Below are 15876 nucleotides of genomic sequence, written 5' to 3'. Positions count from 1 at the left end.
TTTTGGATTGCCCAAGTTATCACCAGAACCACGCAAAATGTAAAGCTATTAGGAAGAGGCAGTCTGCTCAGGAATATCATTAAAGATTAGAAAAAAGATGCATGAAAAGAATTTTCCTGGATAAGAATTCCATAAGAGAAAGCAGTTTCTTTCAAAACCAGGATTGTTTGAATGTGGTAGAAGATGCCTATCCATTTAAAATTGCAGTTTGAAAAGATGAAATGGAAATTGATCATAATGCCAGAAATAGCTTAGGTGCAGTGCCAAACTGTATTCTGTAGTTATGTGAAGAGGCAGGCAATGAATCTTGGGTTTATGCAGTTCGTCATCCGATCTCTTTCCTTGCTATTCTCCGCTTCCTTTCCCAGAAGGAGAGCTTAACTCTGCACAAGTACAAACTCTCATTTTCTAGTCTCGACAAAATGGCAAATCATGCTTTGCTTCAGAGAAGGAATCATGGAGAACATCTGTCTATGTCAGTGTTGTCCAAACTTGGCCACTTTAAGATGAGTGGACTTCAACTCCCAGAATTCCCCAGCCAGCATGGCTGGCTGGGGAATTCTGGGAGTTGAAGTCCACTCATCTTAAAGTGGCCAAGTTTGGACAGCACTGGTCTATGTGGTCGCTAAGAGTCAACCCTGACTTGATGGCACATAGTCAGTCATTCAGATCAGAAAAGGAAAGGTGGTTAGAAATCACTTCTCAGCATCAGTTGCTTTTCTTTTTTCTTAAGTATCAGGAACAAAAGGTAGAAACATGATGGAACTTTGCTTGATCCACATCAACAGACTAATGTACCGGAAATCAGTCGTATGTCCACCACAAAGGGACATTATTTCCTTAAGCGAGCTTGGAATTCTTGTGATCTTGTAACTTGTGGGGCTTGTCTTTCCTGAATTTGTTTAGTTGTTCTTTATGAACAGGAAATAAGTACAACTGAAGAATGCATAAAAGGAGCTAGAAATAAGAGCTCGGGCAGCCAAAACAGGTTACATAAAGGAAAATGCCCAGAATAGGTTGTAGCAGGGTCATATCACAGCACAGGGCTTAAAGTGGTAATTTGTGGGTTCTTAAGTTATTCTTGCAACTTAAACACCTTCAATAGCAAGTGGAATATAAATAATTTAAGTAGTAAATAACTTAAGATGTGGGTAAATGTGAGAAACATGTAATTGATGTGCATGGTTTTCCCAGCAGGTGTCCTCTAAGGAGAAGTGTCTCTTTCTTAAGCTGGGCTGACCATCTCGACTTTGGAGAAGTCCCAATATTAACATTTTGAAAAGGTTTCTTTTTCAGTCATTTGTCAGATGATTTCATTTGCTTTTATCATTCATTTCCCACTTTTTACAGTCTGTTTTGGTTTTTAAAAGTTGTGCCCTGCTTTGAGTGCTCACCAAAGCACTCCATTTATTTATGTTTATAAACCTAATCAGGGAGTGAATGAAGAAAGATTGCAGCTCTTGGTTCTGGGTTGATTCCGGCCACCTTCATGTAGCCTATTGATTCGTTCTCACAAGTCCATGTTTATACAGCCTAATACTCTTGACCATTTCTAAGGTCAAGGATTTCTGAGGATGACCATTCAAGAAGCTACCTGGGATTGAAAGAATAATTTGTCTTGATTTGCTTGAATGGAAGAACTTTCTTCAGATACCTTCCAGAGCTGTTCCTGGCAGCCTTCACATGCACAGCCGTCTCCTTGATGGTCCCAGCAAAGCGTTGTCCGTACATGAACCCACATGTGCAGCTGTCTGAGCCTTGCAGAGGACACAGCTGCAAATACTCCACTTCGTCCACGCTAACAAATGGTACAACACTCCTTTTCAATGCTTTGTGCAGCCATTTTAAGTGCACAGAGGCACGTTAGCTCTTCAGGGGAAACTATAAACTGTAGTTTGGCCTGTATCAGGGCGAGAAACCTGTGAATTTAATTCCCACTTGGACACCACAGGCCAATGATTCCCCTCTGTTATCCTTCACCAATTACTTGAATATTCTTTTATTTTTACATATTGACAGAATACTTCCTTTCCAGTAGAACATGCTGTTTCTGACCTGAACCTACTTTTTTCTTATTAGAAAGCATTTACAGAAGAAAATGTTGCATTTAGAAAATGTTGCATTTTGAAAGTCCAGTTCCCTTAGTTAGGTTAGTGAGAATCCTGTTTGCTCACGAAGATGCATCAGACCAGCCGTATGTGTGGCATTCACCGTGCTGTCTGTCTATTTGTGTGCGCATGCATGCAATTCCTGGAATGAAAGAAAGTTGGGTTTTTCCTTTAGTGCACGCACATATGTTGCTATGAGTGTAGGTGTAGGGAGGGAGATAGGAAGATTAGAGCTTCTGCGCCAATACTAAGGCAGTACTGCTAGACAGCTAACCTCACAGCTGTTTAACATATGCCCCTTGGTTGAACTTATTTATGCCCTGACACTTGTGATCTAGCATCTCTCCATGCAGGAAAAAGGTTTGTGGAATGAAATACATTTCATCACCAGCCATCAGGAGATGCGCTATAAATATGCGGCTTTAGCACAGGAAAGCCAGAGAGGAACGTGTGCCCATGTGTGGGTGTGCATAAAACCATTCAAGAAGCTAATTCCAGGCGCCACATGCTGTGTTCGTGGGGTTAGTGGTTTTCTGTGGAATAATTATTCCATGATTTGAAGTGCCCATCTGATTGTGGGGTTGACTTTTATTTGCAGAAGCCACATGGGGCTCTAGAATGGTCCCCTTCAGAATATTTATATGCATGGATCGCATGATTCCTTTTTATGTAGTACTGTAGTTGCATCTTTGTCTGCATTTGATGGTTGATGGTGCGCCATGTTGTCTTTGGTTACGGTGGAAACCATGATATAGAATAAATGGCTGAACAGTAAACTCCCCACAGAGAAATAGCTGGAGCCACTTCACATGTAACGTTTCTTTTTAGGCATAGGGGCTTGGTTTACAAATTGCACTAAACTGTGGTTCACTCTAATCACAGTTTGTTGAACAAGCCGTGGTGGCTGGATTCAGTAAACCAAAAACCAAGCATATCATGGCTTAGTCTAATGGGTGAATGCAGTTGCAAAGTTGTAAATAAAAGCTGTTCTTGACTTCTCCAGCAACAAGAAGAGCTTTTTAAAGTCAGAAATCTGTGTGTATGTGTGTGTGGCATATACTTAATGTTCTCTTAGTGTTTCCAGAGCTGCCAACCACTGTGAATATTTTGGGACTCTACATAATAGTAAAAAATGACTTAAAGTGAGGTTTTGCCTTTGAGAGTTGCTTTCAGCCAAATACTTCATGCATTCTGAGGAGTTTCCTTGTTTGCACATTGTATTTTCCTCTTGATTATTCTTTATGGTTGCTGTGCAATTCTGTCCCTATACAGAGCCATGCTCAGAATTTTCTAGCTCAATTTATACCCATAGATCTGCCCACTCAGCTCTTTCTTGAGGACCACAGTGTTGCATCCTTCTTGACAACCTCTTTTCAGCCACCAGTCAGAATTGGTGTGGCAAAATGGAATTGAGCAGGGCAAGTAGCAAAAGAAGAACAATTTAAAAAAAAAGTCCAGGCGTGCATTTCCATGTCTGCATCATACTGTTTACAGTTCTTTGGAGACTTCATCTGTTAGCATAGAGGACAAGTCTGGCACATTCCCTAAAATATGACATTGACCTAGATTGAGAGAAGTACCATCAGAGGTTCTGCTTGTGCACCATCCTCCTTGCTGCTTTCCACACTCTCCAGAGTCAATCACACGATGTGAAATAAAGTTTGGCAGTTCTGCAGGCTGTATAAATATGTGTTCATGTACACATCCCTCTTGCATAACTGAACATGTCCTGGCTCATGGAAGGTTTCTCTGAGTCCAAACCTAGTGTCTGTTTCTGAATCTTACACAACAGAAAGATGTTCAGCTTTGGAGTTGGCTGATCTCTAGCATTATGCGTTGGTATTTATGAAGTACTACGGCAGGACTCTGTCCTAGACTGGCATCATACCATTGTTCAGATGGAAGAGCGGTTCCTTAGAGCCACCTAGCAAGTTCATGGTTGAGATGAGATTTAACCCAGGAGTTTTTAGTTTACAGGTGCGTTGTTAGATTTCACTAGCTACATTTGAATGAGCATTCAGTGCTATTTGAAACTGAAAGAAAGAGTCTTTAGGATACTAGTGGTCATTTGCTGCATTTTCAGGAAGGTTTTGCTGAAATGTGTCTGTGGCCAATGTGACTCCAGAGCTGAGAACCAGAAAAGTTTCTCAGAAAAATTGAAGTCATTTACGTGACTACAGTACAAGAGAGGGCATTTCCATTCTCTCAAGCAAAGCCAGTGGTAGGTTTCCCCAACTCAACGCTCTTTAGATGTGCTAGACTCCAAATGCAATCAGACCCAGTATCTCCATTGGCCGTGATGATTGGTGATGATGGGAATTGAATTCCAGTACTGGAGAAAGTATCCAGTTAGTATGTCTCTGCCATTGGTTTATCTATATCTGTTTCCTCAGTTGAGTAGGAAACACATTTTGTAGCATAGGTTTGAAATGCAGCTGACAGGTTTCAGTTCAATTTTTTAATCTTAAATCACAACAGATTTCTGATTTCCGGGGCTGCAGCCCAGAAGTGCAAGAAAGGAACACCTGTCGTGATGGAAAGCAGATGTGCTTTTAATGTTCTGTTACTGTAAATTAAGCAGCTGCATGTGCTTATGAGACTAATGGGTATCAGAGAGATCAGAAGAACTGAACATAAGAACTTAATTCTCTGAGAAAGGATCCCTCCTCTCCAGGAAGCAGGTTCACTTTAATTTCAGAAACTCAAAAAGCTGAAATCCCACAACTTGCTCTATAGCAAGCAGTGATCTAACACTTCGTGGTTTTAAATTAGATGCCTTGGTGACCTAAAGTCCACAACTCTGTTTAGAGCTAGGCCCTTGTGTTTTGTGAAAACAGTGCCCCTTCTTGACAAGCATACTGCAGCAAGTTGAAAGAGAAGGTAGCTATCGTTCTTAAAAAGTGAGAACTTTGTAAAGAGTGGAAACAAGAGCGTGATCTTCAAGAGAAAACCTAGCACTGGCCTTTTGAAATATCTCAACACACCCAAATCACTAATGTTCACAAAGTGCAGACCTGCACGTATGTGCTATTTCGCCACCACTGACTCCTGCTATCTGCATCTGTACTGAAATTTGTAGGAACCTCAGTAACGTTCATGCATGAAGAAGCTTTTGGACACTATAACAGCTTATTCAATTTCAGTGCAAATATTTATGTAGCTATTGCAGCGCAAATCAAGCATTTCTCTGTAACTAATAGAGCTTATTTCTGTAACTCCAACCTTCATCGCCTTGTGGATATATTTCCACCAAGACTCATCTTTGAGTATTTCCAGTATCCCCAGTATAACACTATCTTTTAAGGATCTTTGATACAAATTAGAGTTCTCACAGCCCTCTTTAGTAATTAAACATGGGCCAAATCTCTTGGATAGGACACAGTATTTTGCAAAATTTTTAGAGGCTGCCCCACTGCTACCAGGCCCTCCCAGCCCACCACTGGCTAGGAAATTGAATGAGAGAAAAGACCATAATTGGAGGTTTACAACACAATTTTTACTAGGTGAGAATAGCATATATGTCTGCTGTGACTAGAAAATGGAATATAAAACCACGTATCCTTCCACCAAGCTTTTTCTTCTGATCTAGAATATATTCAGTAAGACGGAGTGGCTGTGGGTTAATGGCTTCTCGGTATCCAGGACTTTGTCATCTTTGGTGCTGGATGGGGTGGCACTGCCCCAGACAGACCCAGTGCGTAATCTGGGGGTCCTCCTAGACTCACGGCTCCTGCTTAAAGAGCAGGTGGCAGCCGTGGCAAGGAGGGCCTTTGCACAACTTTGGGTTGTGCATCAGTTACGCCCTTTCCTGGATCGGGATGCCCTTCGAACAGTCGCCCATGCCCTTGTTATCTCCCAGATAGACTACTGCAATGCGCTCTACATGGGGCTACCCCTGAAGAGTATCCGGAAGCTACAGCTGGTCCAGAATGCAGCTGCCTGGGCTATCTTTGGAGCCCCAAGAAGGGCCCATGTAACGCCATTGCTCCGCGAGCTGCATTGGGTACCAGTCTGCTTCTGGTTCCAATTCAAGGTGTTGGTTATCACCTTTAAAGCCCTACATGGCATGGGACCAGGTTACCTAAGGGACTGCCTCTTTCCCATGACTTCAACCCGTCCCACCCGATCACACAGAGAGGGCATGCTTCGGACCCCCACAGTAAGAGAACTTCGATTAGCAGGGTCCAGAAGGCAAGCCTTCTCTGCAGTAGCCCCCGCTCTCTGGAATATTCTGCCCCTGGAGGTGAGATTGGCCCCCTGGCCTTCCGGAGGGCTTTGAAGACCTGGTTCTGTCACTTGGCCTGGGGTGGGGAAGGAATACTTCAAGCATGGGGGTGGCTAGCCCCATAGAGGCTTGCTGTTTTCAGCCCCATCATCTTCTTGGACTCTTTTTCTCTTTTTTAGTGATGTTTTTAAATTTTTACGTTTTATGTATTTATATGTATTTTTTAATGTTTTGTGTGAACTGCCCAGAGTCCCTCATTGGGGGGAGATGGGCAGGGAGAAATTTAATAAATAAATAAATAAATTCAGAGCTACTTGGGCAGAATATCTAAATGATGTGAGTTAAACCACACTTTCTACTACTCTGTGTTCTTTTCTGCAAGTCAGTCTAAACCACATTTATACAAATAAGTTCCACTGATTGCAAAGGATGTGTTTCTGATGAAACCTGGGACTGCAGCTTGGAGAAATGTATAGTCAGCCAGAGGACCTGGCCATTTTTCCCCCCTAAAAATTGTTTTAAAACATCAGTACTTGTCGGGAATCAGCATGAGTGAAATTATAGTGTCAAGAAAGATGCAGAAATTGGGCTCTACTGAAGGATAATGAATGGCTGACCGTGTTCTCTGTTATTGTTGAATCAGGCTGCAGATTCAGAATAGTGATTTAGAACCTTGTGGTCAGCACCAGACTGAAGGGAGAATTTCATCCTTGGATGAAGAGAAATGTGGATTAGCTAATGTTACTTGACAGCATTTGGCATATATTCCCTCTTTTTTTTTTTTTTTTTTTTTGGTGAACGCTAGAGGCGTATCACCTAAAACTTGAGTCTGGTGCCAAGACAAACCCAAGGGAGACTTTGTGCAGCAGGAGAACATTGAGGATCTGGCAATATGTCAGCCTGAATGACTGGACAAAGTATGTGACAGGTGGAGAGCCCAAAGCTGGCTGGATGTTCAAGGTCAAGGAAGCAAACTTCTATCCAGGCAGGCTTTAACCTATCAAGCTTAGTCCTGTCCACACAAACCAGCTGAGATCCTGCAAGAGTCATTCCCTCAACCCCATCTAAAGATGCTGAGAGGGTTGAACCTAGTTTTTTTTGCATGGGGAGTAGTAGTTCTCAATGAGCTAGCTAAAAACCAGCTAGAGAAAAGACTCATACAACCTAAGGGCTGGAAAGACCCCTGGAGATGTTGTGTCCACCTACCCCAGCATCCCTGACAGACCATCCCCCAAGGCATCAACATTTGAGGTTTTTTTTCCTCCCCTGATAATCTAACCAAAATCTACTCTCTTGTAATTAAAAACCATTGTTTCTTGATCTGTCTTCTGGAACAAAACATCATAGCAATTCCTAAATCCTCAGAAAAGATAAAGGTTGAAGAGAAGAAATGGTTGAAGAGAAATCATGAACGTTTCTGATACGGACTAAATGGCAAGGAGACAGAGTCTGACTGGGCAGTTTTTAGAATTATTCTCCATCTCATACAAGGAACTCAAGGAAAGCTACCATCACCTCAGAGAGGTGGTTCCCATGGACCTGATAATGGGTAGCAGAATCAAGTCATGATGGAAGGCAGTATACACATTCTGTCCTTTGTCCCCTGTCCATGATGTCCATCCATATATGGAGGTCACCATAATATTTTAGTTATCCTACAAATTTTAGACCAATCCAAAAGATGGAAGCCCACCAGTGCATTGATGTAGAACAAATTTTGCTACCGAGGATGGGTGAACAACTGTTAGGATTTCTAGGCCCAAATTAAACTTTCCTTGATGATATGGATTTACAGTTATGGATGTTCTAAACAATACAAATACTTTTATATTGTTTTATGGGACCTCTTTGCCAGGGGGGATTTTTATTTTTGTCCTGCTGGAGAGGTCTGTGGAATTCTTGGTAAGTGTGAGATGCCAGACTGCTCATTCTTCGGATCTCAGTTCCTTCCCCACCTCTTGATCAAACGATGGATGACTTTTCCTTCAGCACCAATGCTTAGACATGTTTGTGCACAAATGCTAAAGGCCCCATGCAGTGCCCACTTGACTGTTTCACACCCAGCAGCTGCTGCTGTGTCTTCTGAGCTATTTATAAGCTGGCGCAAATAAAAATGTTTTGCTAGCTCTGCTAAACCAAAGGAGCTAGCAATCTCTTGGCATTTATAGAGGTTGTGATGGGGTTAGAGAACGTAGCAAGTGTGATGTAGGGTCTTCAGCAAAACAGTAATATGTCTTGCTGAAACAGGTGGTCATATAACAACGCATGCTAGAAAAGAAAGGGGCGTTACATGCATGCCCCTGTTTCAGAGATGGAAAGTATTCTGAATTCTGCAAATGCTACGGTCAGCCAGGTTTCCAGGCATGCAGCAATCACAGTGGCTGGCATCAGAACTTTCTGCTCCTGCTGCTTTTCCCATGCGTTCCTCAATTTGCCCTCCAGCCCAGTCTGCCTGTCATCCCTCTGCTTTAAGCTCCAGGTAGTGGCTGTGCCAGTTAAGGGCTCTGTGAAATGCCTCAAATAGACCCGTGCTCCATCATTATAGCAACCTTCATCAATGCAATTCTCTCATTGCACGTCCTCCACAACATTCCCCAATGAAAACACACTGGGCTTCCTAGCACACAACACCCAAGCGTTCTTTTGGCAGCGGGTGGGTTTACGTAGCGGCCGAGCACTTGTCAATAGCTCAAATTAAAAACAGGGCGAAAATGAAGAGATTAATTCCTTGGGGGTTCTGCACATACTTGGCCGTTCCTTCCGATGACAGATCTCTTGGCCCAAACCCTTGCTAAAAATCTGCTTTGTTTACACCGTTAAGTCTTTAAAGAGCGAAAAGAAAGAAGGTGCGTGGAAAGCATGTTTAGGTAACCATAAAGGGGTCATGCTGTTGGATTTCAGGCTTTTGGACCCAAAGGCGAAAAACTACGAAGGGACTTACCAGAAGCAGATATTGAACTCTTTAACACCGGATGGTTTTCTTGCTCTGCTTTGGGCTGGATCACCCCCTCCAGCGCATTTTTTCAGCCATTTTAGCATTCACCACACCAGCAACTGTGAATTCTATCCAGGCAAGGCGCATTCTGCTCAATAAAATTCCGCATTTCCCTTCCTTCATCTCTTCAATAGTGGTTGTGGGGTTTGGGGTTTGTTTTTTCCTCTCCCCCCCACTGGTGTTTCCCCCCCTCGCTCGCTCCCGAACAGTAAGATCGAGTCAGGAATGTATCCGGAAGTGTCCGCTTGGGCAGGTTCCTGGTTCAGAACAATTCTTTCATTGCTTTCCAAAAGAGAAGGAAGGGGGTTTGCTGGACGGAAGCTTGGGAAGACTGTCCATTTACCAATCCTTTAGACCGAAAAGCAAATGAAAAACCAACGGAGGGGGTGGGGGGAGAGCAGCTTTGGAGCATACGCAAGCGCATCGTTTATCGGAGTTTAACTTTTCAGGGAGAGGAGAAAGTGGGAAGTAAACTGGAAAGCTGAAGTGGTGAATGGTCCTCCCCCACCCGGGCCCCTCGCTGACTGTTTTTATTGATTTCAGTCACTGGAGGCTGGGTCCGCTCTCCGAAGAAACCCTGGCTTTCATTAAAGCAACTCAATGCAGCTCGGTCACGCTGTGGAGCTCTCGCTTGGCAGACGGCCTCCTCTCTGTGGTCCTCCTCCTCCTTTCCTTGGCGTCGGTAGTGCTCTCCTTCCCTTCTCCATCTCCAGACCTGAAAAGCGTCCGATTCCCTCTGCCTGGGCTGGTTTTCTAAGACTTGAAGCCTTCTAAGCTTTACCACCCCACCCCACCCTGAAAAGCAAATTGGTCCGCGAAAGTTCAAAGCAAGGCGCTCCTGGTAGCCCCACTTCACGTAATCGACCACACACATGAAAAATGGCAAAAGCGGGACCAGCATCAGATGCGGGCCAAGCACGTAGTTCCTGGCCTCCCTATTCAAGCCCGGATGCTTGAATTCAAGAGCTGCATGCTGAACGAAGCAAGAGTTGGGGTTGAATTCCCTCAAAGGGGTGGACAAGGCGCGTCACCCCCTCACCATTTAGCCTACTTCAGGGACAACAGAAGGGGAACTTCTGCAGATGTCCAGATGGCCAGCGCTACTATACTTCAAAATGCCATAACTGTTATACAGAATAATGCAACTCAAATTTAACAAGTTAAATGTAGACCGTACCGAATCACACCTTCCAGTCTTTTCTATCTGGCGATATAAAAGTCATTGAAAGGTGGAAGGTGACAAATTTTGTTAAGCCAGTTTTAACAATCTAGGGCTCCCACATCCTTCTAGGAGTGTGTCATCACTTTGGTGGGGGGGGGTCACAGTTGAAGAACCTAGATCCAAAGATCCTCATAGAGATCCAGATTTGTTAAACTTTAACTTCCTCTCCAGAACCAAGCTGACCGTTCCATGAATGACTTAATCAGAAAAGGAATTATCGGTGGATGTGTATCATACCTGTTAAAGGGACTTCAGATTTATTAAATCTCTAACAGAGGAAGGCTGATCACCCACGCTTTTTAACCATCTATTGGAGAGTCCAGGAAACTCAAAATTGAATTTCTGTTCTGTTTTTGTTGTTTCAAACTTGAAGCCAACAGCTTACCATGTTTTTCTCCCTTTTCCAGTACATCTGCTTAATTCCTTTTAATGAATATTCAGTGCATAGAGCATATAATTGATCAAGCTCCAGTTTTACAGATCTAAAGACACAGCATGACTCCAACGTATTTGTAACATAAGCTTTCTTTATATCCTTTTCTCACTTTCTGTAACTCTTCTGTTTTTTTTTCTTTCCCTCCAAAAACGCATAAGCTATTGTCTCACTACATGTAACTACAAGCTGCAATGGAAAAGTTCATCATCAATTCAAATATAAATAAAGCTTTTTGGTGGTATCTCTGCTGCTCTGGAATTTCCTCAAAGCTCAATAGGATGGCTGGTCTACTTCCAGCCCCAGATATTTGATGAAGGTCTTTGGACGACATGCATCTCTGTCTTTCTGTCTGTTCTTCTTTGTACCACTAGTCATTTTGTGGTTTCTAAAGAGGGTTTGCAGGATGCTGCCCTCTTTACCACAGCCTGGGTGACCCCCATGTTGGGACTCCATACCTCAATGCAGCCTCAGGTCCCCCTCCAATGTGGGTCTTATCCTGCCAGGGATAGACGAATCAATAACTTTATTACAGGTCACAGAGTCACCAGGCATTTCACAATAAAATTAAATATCATAAAATGAGATACTACTGTAAGACATCACACAAATTGGCCATTAGCAAAACACAAGCAAACTTAGCAACGGCTTGTGCTGCTGGTTTAAGTCTATGTTTGCCAGACATTTCACATAAAATTCTTCTGGTCATGCAGGGAAGGGCCTAGTGAGAGGTGTTAGGAGTCTTTCCATAGAAATTCCAACAGAGGAACACCTGTTCTCAGGCTGACAGGGACAGTTCCTTTCTGCAGGAGGGTTTTCTGAATCTTGCCTTCCATACACATGACAACAAGGTGTCAAACCGTAGCGTAAAGGTGCTATGGAAATGCTACCCTGGATTCAAGAACCATTGTGGCCATAACTGCAGTTGTCTGTTCTGGCATGAATCCTCTACCATTGCCTCAGTAGTCAATCTAAGGTAAAGGAGTCACCAGCCTCTGTACAGATGTTTGTTCTCACAAGTATGGGTTGTGTGTAATGACTGGTGGGTTATGAATGGTGGATTACGTTTCTTCTCTTGTTCTTAGGGGAAAAAACAAGAGGAGCAGGAGGAAGAGGAGAAGGAAGAAGATCAAGAACTTTCTCCAGAACAGAAGAGGACATTGGAAAGAAAGCTGAAGAAGGAGCGTAACAAGGCACAAAAGAAATTAATGCGAGAAGCAGGGATTGTGGCCAAGAAGAAAGAACCTAAGAAGCCATCTGGGTCAGAGTTGGCTCTGGACTACTTAACTACGTAAGTTTGACTCTTTGTGATGATCTCTCAAGGGCAATTGAGTAGAATCCCACTGAGTTACCACAATTTGCCGCCCTCACTGGTTCAGTCCTAGATCACAATTTGGAATTAAATTCTATTCATTTTAGTGGATCTTGTTTCCTGGTTGTTATGCCACATGGGAGGTTGAGGAGAAAAAGCTTATGGAAGAGGAAAATCAGTCTAAGGCCGTCTTAGGATTGTGCAACTGGACTTGGTCTGTCTACTTCACCCGGCATTCTGGATTTATGGCTTCCATTTTATTTATTTCTAGTCCACTTCTTTTCCACCATAAAAACTCAACTGAGGCTCCATTTTAGAATCCACAAGACTAACGTCTTACTAAAGACAGGTCAAGATCACAAGTGTACATCCATGCAGTCAACAAGATTCAAGCCTGCCCCAGTGGGATTTAAGTAACATGTTGCCATATATAGATTTCACAGCTGGAATTCCTCCAGCTTCCTAACTTCCTATCTTCCAGAGTTCCTAGAACCGAAATATGAATTCTTTGAATTATGATTTACTACTATTCAGTGTGGCTAGAGGAAATTAATCGCCTTCCAGGCTGAGAGACACGTGATTTGGGGTACGTGCCCCATATAGCGGAGCGTCAGCAGAATACAGCAGAATATTCTCAATTTGGAGAGCAGCTGGAGTTCTTCTCTGCTGTTTTGAAGTGCGTTGGGATGTGCAGTTATCTGTCATGTGTTGATAGGTATTCTGGAATGTACATTAGTGATCATTGCCATAAGAGCTTTCTGGTTTGAAAAACAAATGAATAAATTGTGGGTTTTTCTAGCCAGCATCTTTTCATTGCACAATTGGAGTAGACAAATGCAATATGTATGAACTGATATGAGATTTATTTTTCTTTGCATGCCAAGCGAGCAAAGGCAAGTAAAAGAGTGACCTGTCCAGACCATCATAGCCGAAGCCTGTAACAGAAGCGGCACAGTGCTGTGGTGGCTTGACTTACTCTCTGATCCTTCTCTGCAAGGACTTAGAGCAAAGGACAGTTTATACTTACGACACCCCTGTGAGGTGGTTGGACTGAGGAAAGGTAGAATCTGGCTTAACGTTGCTGAATGAGCTTCGTGGTTAAGCAGGGTTTTGAATCCAGTTCTCCTGGTTCATACACCACCTCATTTTAAACTGTACTTTTGCCCCAAAGCAAAAGTTTTATCTGCTTTTGTATCAGAGAGGCTCAGTAGACTGACAATTACGGGAGCTTCAACCAGCATGTTGAGCACTTAACTGCAAAAGGAAGCAGGGCATAAAATATTTAAAAAGTGAGCTGGGAGGCAAATATTAAATTAATTAGATAGGGATGATTGCTTTTCATTAACTTAACTATTTGTTAAATTTTTATGCACACACACACACTAACCCTACCCCCTTATGTCTCAACTGAGCCTTAGGTTTAAAATTAATTATGAAAAGGAATGCCATTCCCTCCTCCACCTTCTTTTCAGCCTTTCATGCACAAACACACATTCACAACTCTCATACACAGCAGCAAAGGCAGGAAGTTGGGGGGGGGGGCGACCTGGTGGCTGCAGGTTGAGCATCAGTCTTTTACTTTCATGGCTAATGTGGGAAGATTTCATTCTGTTTTGAAGCAGGTGCCTGTTAATTTATAGAAAGCAGTCAGGTACTCTTTGAAAGATCACTTTACCTGAAAATTCTGCATGTAACATGAAGCTTCTTATGGGTTGTATTTTGTCAGTTGTGGATAGGGAGGATTGCAAAGTAAATAATGTTCAGACTACCCAAATGATGCAATTGCAATCCACTGCTACAGTAAACAGCTATCCGCATAAATTTAACTAACAGAGGCTGCATTGTTGGGAATCTTCTTCCACAGAGAGCTGGGAGCTGTAGTTCGCTATAGCAGCTGAACATCCTGTTAGACATTCTTAATCCCCTCCCAGAACAATCCTTCCATGCAGTGGGCAATTCTTTTAAGCTAGATTAAGTTTGTAGCACAAATACAGTTTCGTACATGCCAATAAAAGATCATGAGTTGTCAGGGACATGGTGAGCATCCTTTTAACTGACATTAAGCAGGAAATAACTCATCACTTAATGAGATATTCATTCCAAATATTCACAATAGGTGGAAACGCCTTCAGGTGACTTCTGATGCAAATAACCACTTGCAATTGAAGGAGGCTAAGTAGATGCAGAAGAACATGTCACCATATATGATAATACGAAAGATGACATTGTGGCTCTTGTTTTTCAGATTGGGTGGGAGGTAGGTCTATTTTAAATATCAATGATCAACCCAGAATAAAAAGGAGACAACTAGAACTTAAGGCCAGCAGTAAAAGTCTTCCACAGGACAAGACAAGAAATAGTTCAGCATCATGGAAATAAGGCAGTCTACCAAGCCAACATGAGTCATGCACAGGGATATTGAGCCAGTGCACCCAGTTGAGAGGCAACATTCATGAGTCTGAAACCTGCACAGGCCAAAGTGGGGCTGAGCACCGGAACTGAAACTTCAAGGCTTGCAGCCAGGAAGAAGACCTTTCCATGGAGTGGGGAGCTCAGCAGAATGGTCACTAACTCAGTCGTGCCCCTGGTGTGAGCATGAAGCCTACCAGCCTCTGCTTTCAAGGGCCTTCACTTTCTAAAATCTGTGAAAGGCTCTTGAAGATGGTCTCTTTCTGCTGTGTTGTCCACAACACTGTGGTCTTGCCTTTGGAAGTTGTGAAGCTGCTGATCCCTCTTGGCCTGATCCTGTCACTTCCCTTCCATTTCGGAAGAGGAATCCTCAGGAGCAGGCATGAAGTACGACTAACTTTGCAAATTGTGATAATTGTAAAATAGGGAATGGGATGGGTTCATAGCCACAGTAGAAGTTCCTATACTTTGCTTACCTATATGTGCCTTGTTTTAATTCAAGAAAAGAAGGTGGGAATCTTCTAAAAGCAAACCTTGCTTAGATTTTCTAACCTTGCTTAGATTTTCTAACCTTATTTTGCACTGCAATAGGAAGACTCTCCACTGAGGAGAAAGAAGGTTCATATTTCTATTTCTGATCTGAAAAGAGCCAGGAAATGCTGTTCAGTGAGAACATCAAACAGGGTAGCATTTTTCTCCCCCTGATCTTCCAAATGCAGTGTTTGTGATTTGAATTGAGACTGCTGGATCAAGATGTATCCATATGGCAAATATATGTTTGAAAGTTTGTAGACCAGCAGCCGGGGGTGATGGTGGTAGTGGCAGGAAGCATCGTTGCAGATATTAAGCCAACTAGGAAATTGAAGATACACAGCACAGTTAAAAATAAACACTGAAGTTGAAAGTGCCACTGCCAACAACAATATTTAAAAGCCTGAATGAATAAATTAGTAGCCCAGCACCTTAAAAATCATCATATTGGTACCAGATGTGTTTTCTTGGTAGAAGACTTTCATTTCATTTCATTTCATTTCATTTCATTTCATTTCATTTCATTAATAATAATGAATAATAAGCTTTTTTGTCTACATATCCCACATTGCCATGGTTCTTACAAAGGGAGAAGAAGGTTACCCTTACAGGATTTCAGAAGTGCAGAGTCTAGCTTGAAG

At 42.7% G+C, this 15876-nt stretch overlaps 2 protein-coding genes across 2 annotated transcripts in view; one reads left to right on the top strand and one right to left on the bottom strand.

Moving 5' to 3' along the window:
* GPR146 (G protein-coupled receptor 146) overlaps window positions 1–9680 on the bottom strand; it is a 35319-nt gene extending 25639 nt beyond the window's left edge. Inside the window, exon 1 of the mRNA XM_088147941.1 lies at window positions 9275–9680. The gene's annotated coding sequence lies outside the window, so the exon portion shown is untranslated. The remainder of the gene's footprint in view (window positions 1–9274) is intronic.
* The window catches only part of CHLSN (cholesin), an 89333-nt gene that overhangs the window by 61358 nt on the left and 12099 nt on the right, over window positions 1–15876 (top strand). Inside the window, exon 3 of the mRNA XM_088147952.1 lies at window positions 12069–12274. Coding sequence (XP_088004078.1) covers window positions 12069–12274 — 206 coding nt within the window. The remainder of the gene's footprint in view (window positions 1–12068; window positions 12275–15876) is intronic.

This window comes from Python bivittatus, unplaced genomic scaffold, assembly GCF_059951505.1.
Source record: "Python bivittatus isolate LINGU-HERP-01145 unplaced genomic scaffold, Pbiv_v1 ctg000560_np1212, whole genome shotgun sequence".
Taxonomy (NCBI): Eukaryota; Metazoa; Chordata; class Lepidosauria; order Squamata; family Pythonidae; genus Python; species Python bivittatus.
Note: the sequence above shows the minus strand (reverse complement) of the source record. Positions and strands in the feature narration are given on the sequence as shown.